The sequence below is a fragment of the Hypanus sabinus genome, chromosome 6, assembly GCF_030144855.1.
Source record: "Hypanus sabinus isolate sHypSab1 chromosome 6, sHypSab1.hap1, whole genome shotgun sequence".
Taxonomy (NCBI): domain Eukaryota; kingdom Metazoa; phylum Chordata; class Chondrichthyes; order Myliobatiformes; family Dasyatidae; genus Hypanus; species Hypanus sabinus.
In genome coordinates, this window is record NC_082711.1 from 136,952,241 (window position 1) to 136,967,878 (window position 15,638).

The 15,638-nt window shown below is 45.7% G+C and overlaps 1 protein-coding gene across 1 annotated transcript in view; it reads left to right on the forward strand.

Annotated features, from left to right (window-relative positions):
* The first annotated feature begins 526 nt into the window (after nt 1-526).
* The window catches only part of LOC132395872 (cytochrome P450 2D3-like), a 47,852-nt gene continuing 32,740 nt past the window's right edge, over nt 527-15,638 (forward strand). Inside the window, exon 1 of the mRNA XM_059972994.1 lies at nt 527-1,498. Within this exon, the coding sequence (XP_059828977.1) occupies nt 1,232-1,498 (267 nt within the window). The 5' untranslated portion in view covers nt 527-1,231. The remainder of the gene's footprint in view (nt 1,499-15,638) is intronic.

Sequence of the window (15,638 nt, forward strand, 5' to 3'; positions counted from 1 at the left end):
TTTGCAAATGAGTGGTCAGATAGTGTGGAAGCTGCCTCACGAAATGCAGGGTTTAACAGGAACTGAGGAGGAGTCCATTGCCTCTGTTCATAGGATGAGCAAAGCAAGCAGATTGAGAACCCTCTTAAAGCTGATGCAGCTCTCTCTGATTTCTGATGCCGACAGGGATACCCGATCTTTGATTAGTTCTGGTAACAGCTACTCGTAGGCACAGAGGGAGGCCTATACAGGATGCCAATCGGGGGAGGGATGGTGAGAAATCAGAAGCACTGAGGTCAAAAGCCTTAGGAAAAGCCAAAGTAGAAGTGATTGCGATTGAGGTCTTGATGTCCAACATGGTAATAAATAGAAAATGATTGTTAAAAATTACTCATCTCTGTTTTATGTTAACAAATGGTATTTAGAATCAGTAATCAAATACATTGGAGAAATATAATGAGAGACCAAATGTGTTTGAAACCAATTTGTAAAATAATCCTCTAGAAATAATAGTGAATAATTTCAAGATATTAAGTACAACTAAATGAAGGGTTTGGTAGAATATATTATTTCATTAGTGTGAATAGCTAATTATACAAGTCTATTCTTTTCTTATTCATGGCGCATGTCCCAAGATGCAGTGAAGGGCTCGGACGGTCACGGGCTGAGCAGGGAGGATGCCGTGGTCAGCCTGGACCCTCTGGGCCAAGGAGCCGATACAGTGCCGTGTTACTCGGTGACAGCCAAAAGCTCAAAGTAAATAGTTCATGGAGTTTTGCCGAAGTTGTATCTAACTCAGCGCGGTGTCGCCATGTTCTGAAACTCTTTGCCTCTCTCAGTACTTCAACATTTCTTTGTGAGCCACTTCAGTCGGCACGACAATCCCGGCGCCATTCTGCTGTTTTGCGTTCGACGTCGTATTTACCGTTTATTCATTATTTATTATTAACATGTACTCGCGTCTCAGGCGAGCAAAGGATTTCACCGCAGCCTGCTGTATAAAGTCAGTAAACTAATCTGAATGGCTGTGCCTGAATGGAAGGAGTTCAAAACATTTCGATTGTTGTTTCCTCATCTCGCGACCTGTCCCCCGGTTTCAAAAATCTTCAATACCTTGGAGAAGATTTAGAGCGCAAAGGAATGGCTGAAGTAGAACTATTTCCTTCTGTTCTGACAGGATTGGTTGAGCGGGGCTGGCCACACGAACAATCTTCGTGCCAACATACCGGGGTTTGGATGTGAGCAGAGGTCAATGCCGGCGTCTCATTGCCTTTTACTGACTGCTTACGGCCCACTCGCTCTGGACAACATGGAGTTCTCGGCTCTCCCCCTGTCCTTGTTCAAACTCTTCGACAGGTTCACGGCGCTGGCCGTGTTCTGCACCGTCTTTTGCCTGGTCTTTGACTTCATGAAGAGGCGCAAGACGTGTGGGAACTACCCTCCCGGACCCCGGGGCTTACCCTTCGTCGGGAACATCCTGCAGGTGGATCTGAGCAACCCTCACCTGTCATTCGCAAAGGTAAAGGCTGAGGGAGAGTGAGACTGTGTGAAGGAGGTGACTCCCTCGCCCCGGGACACCTTTAACCGTTCAGTTTCTTGTATGTTGTTGAATTCACTTCCACGCTGCCGCCCTGTTAGTTGTGTCTCCATTGCACCTTGTTCCCTTTTATCATCCAGATTTCCTTTGCTCCCCTTTTCCCTTCATTCCTGTTTTTAGTTCTCTATTTCTTCCTCTGGGATGGGATAGACTCTGAGGTGAAACGGAAATGTAAAAAACTACTGACGTTGGATCCCCGATTTAAAAAAAACACCGCTGGAGAGAGTAGTTTTAATTTCTCTACTGTTCAGGAACATCCACACTATTAGATGTATCTCCTGCATTTTTATAGTTTCCCCTTTTATAGACAGCAACACACAAAAACATGTTAGCAGCATCTGCAGACCTTCCTGTGCTCCCCCTTTTATAACAGTTTCTTTCTGTCTTTGTCTTTCTTTTTCTCTGAGTAAGTGAAGCATGTGTTTGTAGCTGTCATATTGATTGAGTGAGAATCCTAGAAATAGGAAAAACTGCTCACTTACTGAAGTAGTCCAGCCACCTTACCAGAGCACGGAGGGAATGTGGCAGTACTGTGGGAGAGGATCACAGTGGAGGTCATCCCGATATTGTACATAAATTAGTTAGAAGTTCTCTTACAACTCCATGAATTAGGCAAGTTTGTAAATGGATGATAATCCCTAATGTATTAATGTCAAAGGAAGAAGTGACATTATCCTAAGTCATGGAGTCACATCCATCATTCTTATTGGCGGATTTGGGAGATGTTGATGGAATAGTTGGGGTGAGTAACTGCTGTGCATCTTGTAGACTGTCTGGAGTACAGCCACTGTGCAACAGTGGTGGAGGGAATGAATGTGTTGGCCAGTGGTTGCGGCTCCAGTCAAAGGAGCTGACAGATTAGATATGGCAAAGTTATTTCCCATGGTAGGGAAGCCTAGGACAAGAGGGCACAATTTCAGCATTGAAGGATGTCCATTTAGAACAGAGAAGCAGGGAAATCACGTTAGTCATAGGGTGGTGAATCTGTGGAATTTGTTGTCACGAGCAGCTGTGGAGGCCACGTCATTGGATGTGTTTAAGGCAGAGATAGATAGGTTCTTAGCCAGGGCATCAAAGGGTGTGGGGTGAAGGCAGGGGAGAGGGGATGACTGGAAGAATTGGATCAGCCCATGCAGAGCAGACTCGATGGGCTAAATGGCCTACTTTTGCTCCTATATCTTATGGTCTTACGGTCTAAGACTCCTGGGACTCTAAGACTCACTCACACAGGTATATGGGGAGTATTCCATCATAATTGTGTCTCGTGGGCATTGGAAAACCTTTAGGAATCCAAGAAGTGAGTGACTCAGTCCAGGAGACTTGACCCCTGACCTGTGCACAAAGTTAGCCGGTAAACTCCAGGCTATTGAAGCAGGAAACTGGTGATGCTATTGAATGTTGTGGGTAGGTGGTCATCACAAGATTGAATGGAGCAAGTGTCATGTACAATCAGACTCCTTGATGCCAAAATTGGTCAAACGCTGCTGTGATGTCATTAAGCTCACCTCTTGAATTCAATGTTTCAATTAAGACTGCTTTGAAGTCTGGAAATGAGTAGTCCCAGTAAAACCCAAACTCCACACCAGTGAGAAGGTTATTGGTTAAGAAGTGTTACGTGATGGCTGTTGGATCCTGATGCAGTTACAGTCCAAAGTTTTCTCAGCAGTTGAAAAAAGAGTCTTAAAACCTGTTGTTCCCAATAATCTCTTTAAGTGTGCCGCTGTCAGGGTCCAGTCCGGTCCGTAATCCGCGTTCCGGGTCTTGATCCGGTCCGAGGGCTCCGGACTCCGGGTCCTGCAGTTGTCCCTCCCGTCACCCGTGAACTAGTTCGGACCCTCCTGGCTCAAGAAGGCACACCTGTGACTCACTGAGCTGCAGGTGCTTATAAGGGGCCTTGGGACTGGGACCAGGTGGGTGGTTGTTTTGTTCTGTTTCCTGTTCTCCGCCGGCTCCAAACTCTTCTCTGCATTCTGTTATCCTGCCTGGGCTCCGATCTACTCCTCATCAGGCTTCTCTGCCCCGTACCAACACTGCCAGGTTGGTCCGCTCCCCCACCTTTCTTCCCATGCGCTGGTCCCGCTTCTCCGCTCACTTGTGTTGTTTGCGCGGTCTTTCCCGATTTTCCTGTTATCATGGCTGTTGTGTTGGTCACCCTGGACCTATGCTCGTTCCTATCCCTTGCCTCCGTCCGGCATGTCCGGCTGACCTGCCACTGCCTGGCGGTGGTTCTGCCCCTTTCTATCCCTTGCCTCCATCGGGCAGGCCCGGCCGGTCTGTCGCTGCCTGGCGGGGGTTCTGCCCCAACCTCCTCTTCCGCCTGAAACCTGGGATTGTGCCCTGCACCCGCCTAGGGGTCCGCGTCGTGCCCAGGCCTCTGGTTTTTCTGCCTGGGAGGCGGCCCTACCCTGGACATATGGAGCAGGGAGGGCTCTCCGCCAGCTTATCTAGCCACCTAGACCTACCTGCCTGCCTGAACCCTGGGGACCTGCCTGAACTCGAACTCCGGGAGCCCACTCTGCTCTGCCTGCCTGACACTCTATCTACCTGAACCCCAGCTCTAACCTTAAATGCCATAGCATCCCTATCCTGTCCTCTCCCAGTACTTCAGCGTCTGCGTCCTGCGTTTGGGTCCATCCAGCCGTGTTCCTGACAGCCACACAGTAGCTGCATGGATCTCAAGTCAATTTGTAGTTGTCTCAGCAATCATGCCCCCACAATGCTGGTTCTCCTGTTTTTATCACAAACAAGCCCAATATGGCTTGTTGGTTGTTTTATTTCATTATCATGGAGGTCAATCCCACGGGAGTTATTTTTTCTTCTGTATAAGTTCTTAGATATCTGCAGGCTTTAGTTCAGTATCTTTCAAATGCTGTTCAAACTCATGTTGTGGAATGACTGGAACAGCTGAGCTAGTGTCCAATTCCATTTTAATTTATTTGCCCTTGACTTCTGGTGCAAGCCATATTGCTTGTCTATTATTAATCACAATTCTGTGTCACTTTCATCATGATCAGATTTTTAATCAACAGCATGCAATTAGTGCTCGTTTTGAAACTACAACTTGACCTTTTAGTGTTTTCTCTTCCCTGTGCAGTCCATTTATTTTTGTCTCCATGACATGATCTTTGTATGTATCCTACTTTATTGCATTTTCTGCAGGTTTCACGTTTAAGTCTGCATTTGTTTGGTGTACATGAGCTCCTGCACAACAGTAACACAATTTGTTTGGCCAGGCTGGTTTCTAAATAGCTGCTGTAATTTTGTTCCCACTCACTTTCATTCCTGACTGCATCTCATTTGTGTCTCTGTCTGCAATTTCCATTGAAGCCGTGATTTTGACTGCAATTTTTGATGTAAGCTGTGCTTCAGTTTAGAGTCATTTTTGAATGCTTTCTTTCAAGATTCCACAAACTAAAGAAACACTTAGTTGTATCATGAAAACCATTACTGAACTGGCAATGCTCAGAAAATCTCTCCAATTCAGCCACATATGCTGAAATGAACTCCCGTTTTTTTTTTCATTCTGCGTATGAAACTTAGTGTTCTGGAATCAAGAGTGGCTTTTGCTCCAAGTGCTCCTACATCACTTCTGCAGTAGCAGCAAAGCTCATTTCTGATTGGTTGTTTGGAACAGTCAAACTTCAAAGAAAGCTGTATACCTTTAAACCCATTAAACTCAGCAAAATTGGCACTCACTTCTCATTGGTTATGTCATCTGCTTCAAAGAAATATTCCAACAGATCAGTATGCGTCTGCCAATTACCCGTTGTGTCATTGATCTCGTTAATCTTTCTGATGTAGCCAACCATTTTTTTTAATGATTATTATCACTCTTTATGAATCTGAATTTTCATTTATAGCCTTTATAAAAACTCGCTAAGTCTGCACTTGTTGGGCTGTTTCTTGTAGACTCGACCTTCTTTTCAGTTCCAACGCCTCGCAGCACTTTAACAGTTGGCAGCCGACTCGGATTTGTTTTAAAGATACCTTGTTGCCAATGTTATGTTTTGTAACTTCAAAACATTAAATTAATTCAGAGGAAGATGCCGTGAGATTGGAAATACGGGTGTACCTTCAGCTTTTTGCTAGGCGCGTATGTATCATGGTGTAGTGATATCCTCGCACCACATCACCATGTTTGTTATGTGTCTGCAGTGTCCCTTTCACTTTGAATCCACACATTGGTATCCATAGTGACCAGACCCATTACTTTGAGATGGCCATCTGTGGGTACAGGGAGGCACACTGCCTGAGAGGACATGTGGTATTGAAATGGGGAGCATCAATATACTGAACCTCTACTCTAGGTGATCTCTCGAGGGCTGGCTGGACAATGGTGCCACAATCTTCGGGCACTGGTACTGCCCCATCATTATTTCAATCTTCAGACCTGGGCAAGACACTGCTAGATCCAGAATCTCAGGAACCTGGTCCCTGTCCCAGACTCAGCCCTCTCTCTCTCTGTACACAACTCAGGAGGTGCAGAAACCCTCATCCCTGTTCTGCCAGAAGGAAGGTGAAGGCATATGAACCACATCAGTCCTGATGAAGGGTCTTGGCCCAAAACATCGACTGTTCATTTCCCTCCATAGGCGCTGCATGTCCTGCTGAGTTCCTCCAGTATTTTGTGTGTGTTGTTCAAGATCTCCAGCATCTGCAAAAACTCTGTCTCTCACGAGCCATATCTCTGTTTGAGTAGGAGTGATTACCTCATGCCTTGAATCTCTCTGGTAGAGTGCCACAACTTTCTGTCGTTAACTCCTGGAGAGCAGTATGTCCATGGAAAGCAAAGATCTGGACACAAATGGTATCTCTCTGCTCAATCAGGACAGTGATCCATTCCATGATAGCACACTACTAGAGAGCTTCAGGTTGTTTTGGTGTGGCAGAGACCAGACCTGTATTTTAAGACTGAGTGCAGCCTCTACCTGTCTCTCCATATCACCGTCACCAAACCAATATGACAATTCGAATGTGTAGGAATGTAAGAAGCTACAACCCAATACGTCATGGGCACATCTCTCCCCCCCAATTGGTACAGGAGGGGCCGTCTGAAGCAGCTAACTCCATCATCAAAGAGCCCCACCATCTGGGCCATACCATCTTCTCTCAACTACCACCGTGCAGTTTCAAGAACAGCTATGGTACTTCCCTTCAACCATTTGGTTGTTGAACCAATCAGCATTAAACCATCCACTAAAGTTCAGCCATATTATGATAACTTCATCACCAAGCACTAAAATGGAGGTTGTTTTCCTGGTCTACTTGTGTCCTTTCTTGTAAAAATTGAGCAGAGTTATGTTTAATTTATGTTTTTCTAATAAATATGGCTTATATGATGCAGCTGCAACTAAGTTTTTCTTTGTAGATGTGTACTTGTGCATTTGACAATAAACTTCACTTTGACTTTGAGATGCCGTCTGGTGGATTGTCACCAAGCCCTTGCAGACAAGTGCAATCAGATCTGGAGTGGAGGTCTTGGTCTCCCATTTCTGCACAACCCCCTGTGAGAGAATGGGGCTCGAATCCACCTCATTCCCTGCAGGCTGTACGGTGCCGGTTTCAATATCACTTCATCACTGTCATTCCTCTCCCTCCGGCTCCTTATCCGACAGCATCTCGTCCTGCTGTTCCATCGAGTGGGAAGAAGGGAGCCTCTCCTCACTCCTCTAAAACTCGAAGCTCTGTCTCTCTGGATTATCACTAACCTGTTTAGTTCATCTTTTTGTGCAGCGAGGGTGATTTGGGGTTGATGTGCCTGTTCCATTTGTGTTCATGTTTTTTTTACGGGGAGGTGGGATTTGGGGACCAGCGATCGCACGGCTTTTCTTTCTTAGTTTCCTGGCTGCCTGGAAGTATGTAGAATTTCAGAGTTGTATACTGTACTTTGATCATAAAATGAACCTTTGAACACTTTCTCTTTGCGTTGTTACAGGTTGCATCACAATCTTCCCACCATTCTGTTGTTTTACATTCAGTGTTATAAAACATAGAACATTACAACACAGTTCAAGCCCTTTGGGCCACAATGTTGTGCCAACCTTTTAAACTACCCAAAGATCAATCAATCCCTTCCCTCCTACATTGCCCTCCATTTTCCATCATCTATGTGCCTATGTCATCTACTTACCTTTGACAACCTCTCTATAATTTCGACTCTTCACCCTACAATTAAGTACCCATTTATTTATTATTCTTTTGTATTCAATTTACTCTGCAAATCCCACCCAAGCAAAGAATTTTGTTGCAGCCTGGTGTAGAATGACGGACATCTTATCTGAATCTGATCCGTTGAGCCTCAAGTGAAGCAAGTAAAAAACATTTACACTGCTGTCTCTTACTTTCCCCACCCATGATCTGTCGTTCACCTCCCATCTCCAAGAGTTATTGATGGTGCATCAATTTTATTAGCTGCAATTTTAAAACATGGGAGTGTCATGAGGAGTCTGTGTAGGGCTTGGTGTGCGCGGTGTCTCGTGGGTATACACCTCAGTGGGTACAGGGTTCACAGTCACCAGGGAGTGTTCGGGGTAGGGGTCTGGTGCTCCTGCGGGCACCAGGTCGCGGACGGAGACCATGTCCTCCCACCCATCAGGTAAGATTACGTAGGCATACTGTGGGTTCGCATGAAGTAGGTGAACCCTCTCAACCATCAGGGAGTACTTATTGCTCCTCGCATGTTTCCAGAGCAGCACTGGCCCTGGGGATGTCAGCCAAACCGGTAGGGTTTTTTCCCAGTGGCAGACTTCCTGGGAAAAGAAGAGTCGCTCATGAGGGGCGGCAGGCTCTATCACTTCCTGCGTGTTCCCTTCAGTGTCACGAATGGTGTTTCTGTCTTCAAAAAGGAAATGGACCAGATGGTGGACCATTGTCAACTGAAGGCCACGTTCCCATATCTGGATAACATCACCATCTGCAGTCATGACTGGCAGGATCACGACACGAACCTCCTACGATTTTTTCAAGCAGCCAAAGCTCTTAACCTTACTTATCACAGGGACAAGTGTGTGTTTGGAACCACCCGACTTGCTATCCTTGGGTATGTTGTGGAAAACGGGGTCATTGGCCCTGATCCCGACCGTATACACCCCCTGTTGGAACTCCCTCTTCCCACCACCCTCAGAGCCCTCAGACGGTTCCTGGGCTTATTTTCCTATTACGCCCAATGGGTCCCTCACTACGCAGACAAGGCCCGCCCCCTGGTCAAGTCCACCACATTTCGCCTCTCAGCCGAGGCCTGCGCGGCCTTCAGCCGCATTAAAGGGGACATTGCCAAAGCAACGATGCATGCGGTGGACGAGACCATTCCCTTCCAAGTAGAGAGTGATGCCTCCGATTTCGCACTGGCAGCTACCCTCAATCAGGAAGAAAGGCCGGTAGCATTCTTTTCTCGTACCCTTCAAGGCTCTGAAATTCGGCACTCCGCGGTGGAGAAAGAAGCCCAGGCCATAGTGGAAGCTATTAGGCACTGGAGGCACTATCTCACCGGCAGAAGGTTCACCTTGCTGACCGACCAGCGCTCAGTTGCGTTCATGTTCAGCAACCAACAGCGGGGCAAAATCAAAAATAATAAAATTTTGCGGTGGAGAATGGAACTCTCCACCTACAACTATGATATCCTGTACCGGCCTGGAAGGCTCAATGAGCCCCCTGATGCCCTATCCCGAGGAGTGTGCACCAGCGCACAGCTCGACCGGCTATACACCCTCCATGCAGATCTTTGCCACCCGGGGGTCACCCGATTTTACCATTTCGTGAAAGCCCAGAACCTGCCTTACTCCCTTGAGGTCATCAGGATGATGACCAGGGACTGCCAGGTCTGTGCTGAGTGCAAACCGCACTTCTACCATCCTGAAAAGGCACAACTTATCAAGGCCACCCACCCATTTGAGCGACTGAGTGTTGACTTTAAGGGCCCCATTCCCTCCACCGACCGCAATGTCTACTTTCTCAACATAATTGACGAGTACTCGCGGTTCCCCTTTGCCATCCCCTGCCCCAACACCACTACCACGTCCATCATAAAAGTCCTGTGCCAGCTCTTCACTCTGTTCGGATATCCCTGCTATATCCACAGTGATAGAGGGTCCTCGTTTATGAGTGATGAGCTGCGCCAGTACTTGCTTGCTTGAGGTATTGCTATTAGTCGGACCACGAGTTATAATCCCCGGGGAAATGAACAGGTGGAGAGGGAGAATGCCACAGTGTGGAAGGCCACACTTTTAGCCCTTAAGTCAAAGGGATTGCTGGTCTCTCGCTGGCAGGAGGTCCTCCCTGAGGCGCACCACTCCATCCACTTCCTGTTATGCACGTCCACCAATGCTACCCCTCATGAGCGACTCTTTTCCCAGGAAGTCTGCCACTGGGACCACCCTACCGGTTTGGCTGACATCCCCAGGGCCAGTGCTGCTCCGGAAACATGCAAGGAGCAATAAATACTCCCCGATGGTCAAGAGGGTTCACCTACTTCATGCGAACCCCCAGTATGCCTACGTGGTCTTACCTGATGGGCAGGAGGACACGGTCTCCGTCCACGACCTGGCGCCCGCAGGAGCACCAGACCCCTACCCTGAACACTCCACAGTGACTATGAACCCCGAACCCACCGAAGTGTCTACCCACAAGACACCGCGCACACCAAGCCCTACACAGACTCCTCACAACACTCCCATACCAGGCGCCTCGCACACACATGAGGGATTACTGATGCCTAATGGGTTGACACCTCAAGTCAGGCCGGAGCCAGCACAACCACCGTCTCTGGTGCAATCACCGCCGGTGCTACGTAGATCGCAGCGACAGATTCGACCACCTGACAGACTTAACCTGTAAATATACTTGTAAGAAACTTCACCCCATGGGGACTCTCTCTTTTAAAACAAAGGTGGGGGGGTGAATGTGGTGAACTACATATACCTGTCTGGACACGCCCCTCTGCTGACTGCTCCTGTGGCTCCTCCCACAGACCCCGGTATGAAGGTGATTGGAGGCACTGCTCCTCCCTCAGTCTCTGAGATGTTGTGTGGTGCTCTCTTGCTACTAATCGTGGTCTCTTGCAGCTAATAAAAGCCTATCGTTCGCCTCCCGCCTCCGAGAGTTATTGATGGTGCATCAGGAGTTAAATACTATCACGATTAAATAATAATTAGCTGACAAGTGCAAATTCACAAGTGCAATCACCGTATCTACTGCGCTGCCAAATCCGTGGTTGTGACAGGTTACTGATTTGCTCACCGCAGCCAAGCAGTGTAAGCACTGAGTCAGAATTTACTCGCACATTAACCTCACTGCTTGTTACTTTCATCATCTATCACCTTAGCTCACTTGCAGTGGCACCACATATCCACTTACTTTTACCTTTGACTTTCACAGACGAGTTAGTTTCTGATCAGGACCCAGTTAGTATGCCAGGAATCAAACTGTGTCCTCCTCCTGCAGGATCACTCCAAGCAGCAGAATCCTGTTGAGAAGCACAATATACACTTTGTGATGTAAACTATCTCTCGTAAGATGTATATGAGGTCAAGCACTCTTGGAGGTGACATGGATCACTCTGTTGCTACGTTGAATGTTTATCGGACAGCATAATTCCTGACAAACACTCCCAGTGAAATGTGTTCTTTGGTTAAAGTTGATGTGACGTGGCAATCCCCATCTAGGAATACAGTCTTTGGTCAGAGTTTTGGCTGTATGTGTGGCCGTGACTTTCCTTTCTCGAGTGAATTCCATCTATCTTGAAAACGTCCCCTATTACCAGTATGTTGGAGTATCCTTGATGCTTCAGTGGAGGTTTGCAATCTATGTCAACAATAGATGAGGTCAGGATCTCCTGATGCTTCTCATGTAGATAGTTGAACCCATAGTGAAACTGGTCTCTGTTGTCCATCTTGTTTTCAATGCCAAAAAACTTTAGCCCAATGTCCTCTCTACCCTGATTTTGACATTTTGCTTTAGGGTGGGTCTTGGCAGTGTGGCTCAGACCAAGACTGCATTGGAGAACACAGTGGATTCCAATACTGTTTCTTAGTGGCTACACAGCTACATCTGCAGTAGCTGTGGCTGATGTAATAGTCTCACACAGACTTCTATACAATGATCTACTTGCTTGACGGCTTGCACACGCTCACTAAATGCAATGCTGGCTTCAATCCTCTTATTTTGTCAGCTTTGTCATTTTGGCAATATCTGGTTTCAGGCATCCATAAAAGTTTACTTCAAGTAACAATATGTACTATAGATTCCTCTGCAATTTTCATTTACTCCCAGAACTCCTGAGTAAACTTATCCGCACATTCTTGCAGAGAGATTTAGGCCGATTAGAAGAGTGGGCTGAAAGATGGCAGATGGAGTTTAATGCTGATAAGTGTGAGGTGCTACATTTTGGTAGGAATAATCAAAATAGGACATACATGGTGAATGGTAGGGCATTGAGGAATGCGGTAGAACAGAGTGATCTAGGAATAATGGTGCATAGTTCCCTGAAGGTGGAATCTCATGTGGATAGGGTGGTGAAGAAAGCTTTTGGTATGCTGGCCTTTATAAATCAGAGCATTGAGTATAGGAGTTGGGATGTAATGTTGAAATTGTACAAGGTATTGGTGAGGCCAAATTTGGAGTAGTGTGTACAGTTCTGGTCACTGAATTATAGGAAAGATGTCAACAAAATAGAGAGAGTACAGAGGAGATTTACTAGAATGTTACCTGTGTTTCAGCACCTAAGTTACAGAAAAAGATTGAACAAGTTAGGTCTTTGGAGCGTATAAGGTTGAGGGGGGACTTGATAGAGGTATTTAAAATTATGAGGGGGATAGATAGAGTTGATGTGGATAGGCTTTTTCCATTGAGAGTAGGGGAGATTCAAACAAGAGGACATGAGTTGAGAGTTAAGGGGCAATAGTTTAGGGGTAACACGAGGGGGAACTTCTTTACTCAGAGAGTGGTAGCTATGTGGCACGAGCTTTCCAATGTTGGTGGAGTCCAGAACAAGGGGTCACAGTTTAAGGATAAAAGTAAAGCCTTTTAGGACCGAGATGAAGAAAAACTTCTTCACACAGAGAGTGGTGAATCTGTGGAATTCTCTGCCACAGGAAACAGTTGAGGCCAGTTCATTGGCTATATTTAAGAGGGAGTTAGATATGTCCCTTGTGGCTAAAGGGATCAGGGGTATGGAGAGAAAGCAAGCCCAGGGTTCTGAGTTGGATGATCAGCCATGATCATATTGAATCGCGGAGCAGGCTCGAAGGGCCGAATGGCCTACTCCTGCACCTATCATCTATGTTTCTATGTCTTCAGTAGAAGTGGTAGAGGCAGGTTTGATTTTGTCATTAAAAAAAATATTGGAAAGGTATATGGACAGGAAAGGAATGGAGGGCTATGGGCTGAGTGCAGGTAGGTGGGACTAGGTGAGAGTAAGCATTCGGCACGGACTATAAAGGCCGAGATGGCCTGTTTCCGTGCTGTAATTGTTTAATGGTTATGTATTCCTGTGGCGATCCTCAGGTATCATTTGCTTGCATCAGCCTCTTCCCTTCAATTGGTCTGTTCTTCCCAACCACCTCTCAACGGCATCCCAAGAACTTTGTACATTTTGTTTATCATCTCCTATATTGTTGACAGCTCTGTGAGTCAGCTATCTGATCTGCTGAGAAGACAACATAGTTCCAGAATTTGAATGCCATCACATGCGTGTAATTCATACAGGTGGTGATACTGCCTCAGAGAATTGACCAACATAAGGGTAGTTTTCCAAAGAGGAGCACCATTGTCTATTTGAAAACCTTGCTGGGTTTTCTGATACTACTTCAGTTATTTTTTTATGAAGCTTCGTGCAACTTCTGGCGGCCGAAAAGAAGCTGCAGAGAGTTGTCCTTTCCTCACTGTTACCATCAGGCAGGAAGTACAGAAGCCTGAAGGCGCACACTCAGTGATTCAGGAACAACTTCTTCCCCTCTGTCATCCGATTCCTAAATGGACATTGAACCCGTGAACACTACCTCACTTTTTAAATATATATTATTTGTGTTTATTGCACAATTTTCAATCTATTCAATACAGTATATGTAAACTGTAATTCATCTATTTACTTACTCTTCTATATTATGTATTGCATTGAACTGCTGTTGCTAAATTTCACATGCCAGTGATAATAAACCTGATTCTGATTCTGCACTTCGATTTTATTGTACTTGTTATGTTGTTTTTTTCACACATTCAGTTAATACAAAGATTTGCTCTTTAAACTTAACTTTTTTGCTTGTTCTGTTAACTCACATATTTGGTTTCCTGGCTCAGCACATGCATGTTTAAAGCCACATATTTGATTTTGCAAAAGCAGTGTATGCACATTTCTTTAACTGCAATAAAACTACCATCTCTATTCAGTTTAATTTCTTTCCCTCAGGCATTCTCTGGAGCTTACCCCTTTCCCTTTCAATATCTCAGGCATTGGTTAGTTTCGAAAGACCACGGATTTGCGCCTTGGAAAATTTCCAGGGTGCAGGCCTGGGCAGGGTTGTAAGGGAGACCGGCAGTTGCCCGTGTTGCAAGTCTCCCTTCTCCACGCCACTGATGTTGTCCAAGGGAAGGGCAAGGGCCGATACAGCTTGGCACCAGTGTCATCACAGAGCAATGTGTGGTTAAATGCCTTGCTCAAGGACACAACACGCTGCCTTAGGTGAGGCTCGAACTAGTGACTTCAGATCACTAGACCAATGCCTTAACCACTTGGCCACCCACCAAAACCCATATACACTATATATATATATATATATATATATATATATATAGAGAGAGAGAGAGAGAGAGAGAGAGCAAACAAATTTCATCCTGATTTCTACATTAATATTGTCAAAGTTAAATACTTAGTTCAGATAAGAAGTCAATCCCTCAGTCATCTGTTCACACATTAGAACCGAAGTTTCAATCTCCCTTTTTCTGTTCTGTGCTTCACAACTTCGACCATTCTCTTAATTTTGTCGTGTAGAACACTTAATTTGTGCTTGCTTTTGCTATCAAATTGGACGATCAAATGAAAATTAGATTGCCACACCACCAGTTTGTAAAAATTTTAACCTTATTGACGCTCTGCTGCCCTGTAACAGTTGTTGTTACACAGAACACATTTATTTGTGCTTGCTTTATTATCACCAAATTGCAACTTTATAAGTGTAATAGAGCAACATAAAGTGTAATACAGTTTTCCTTCACTATTAAACTTCCTTTAGGTGGTGTATTACGGCAAGAACTAGGTGAATTCTTTAACTGTTTGGAACATAAGAAGTGTGGTCTTACATCCTATTAAATGTGTGCGCTAAAACTTATCCTTTCACTCGGGATTCTTCCATGTCCTTAAATATTCACAACCATCCTGCCGACTATGCCAAGCTGTTGAATCCTGATGCTTTTGGGATCCAAGTGTTATTCAGAAGTTAAGAGTGAGCCACAAAACTTGTTGCTTATGATCATTTCATGAAACAAGAGGAACGAACAGAAAGGAAGATGTATGGCAAGGGTCAAAAGAGAGCAACTAAACAGTGATGTGATTTTCTGATACCAGACTAGAACTAACAGAAATCCCATTGATAACAATAGCATAAAATCCAGAGTTTCAGACTTACAAAGACATTGAACTGCAAGATGCAATAGTGCGTTTCTCAGCTGCAGTTGCAGAGGACACGGTTAAGGCCTCTTTGCAGCATTTGCTCAGGCAGTGGTGAACGACAGTGCACACTCACTTCAGAGGTGCCTGCAAGCAGATATGGAGGGATAAGTGATAACATGCCAATGCAGAATCAGAACGTGGGGATTGCTGCACACAAGTGGCATGTGAAGAGCTGGGTCCACTAACTAAAGGACACCTTTGAATGCTGACCTGTGGGACTGCAGATTCTCTTGGCCATCTTTCCAATGCAGTTTGGTCCTCAGAACCAGTATTTCACAACACTAAACAAGCAAGCGGTGACGCAGGGACTCAATCTGAAATCAAGCAATTCCTTTCTTCCCGCAGGTGCTGCTCAACCCACCAAGTTTATCCAGGTTTCTTAGTTGTGATTGACATACGAAG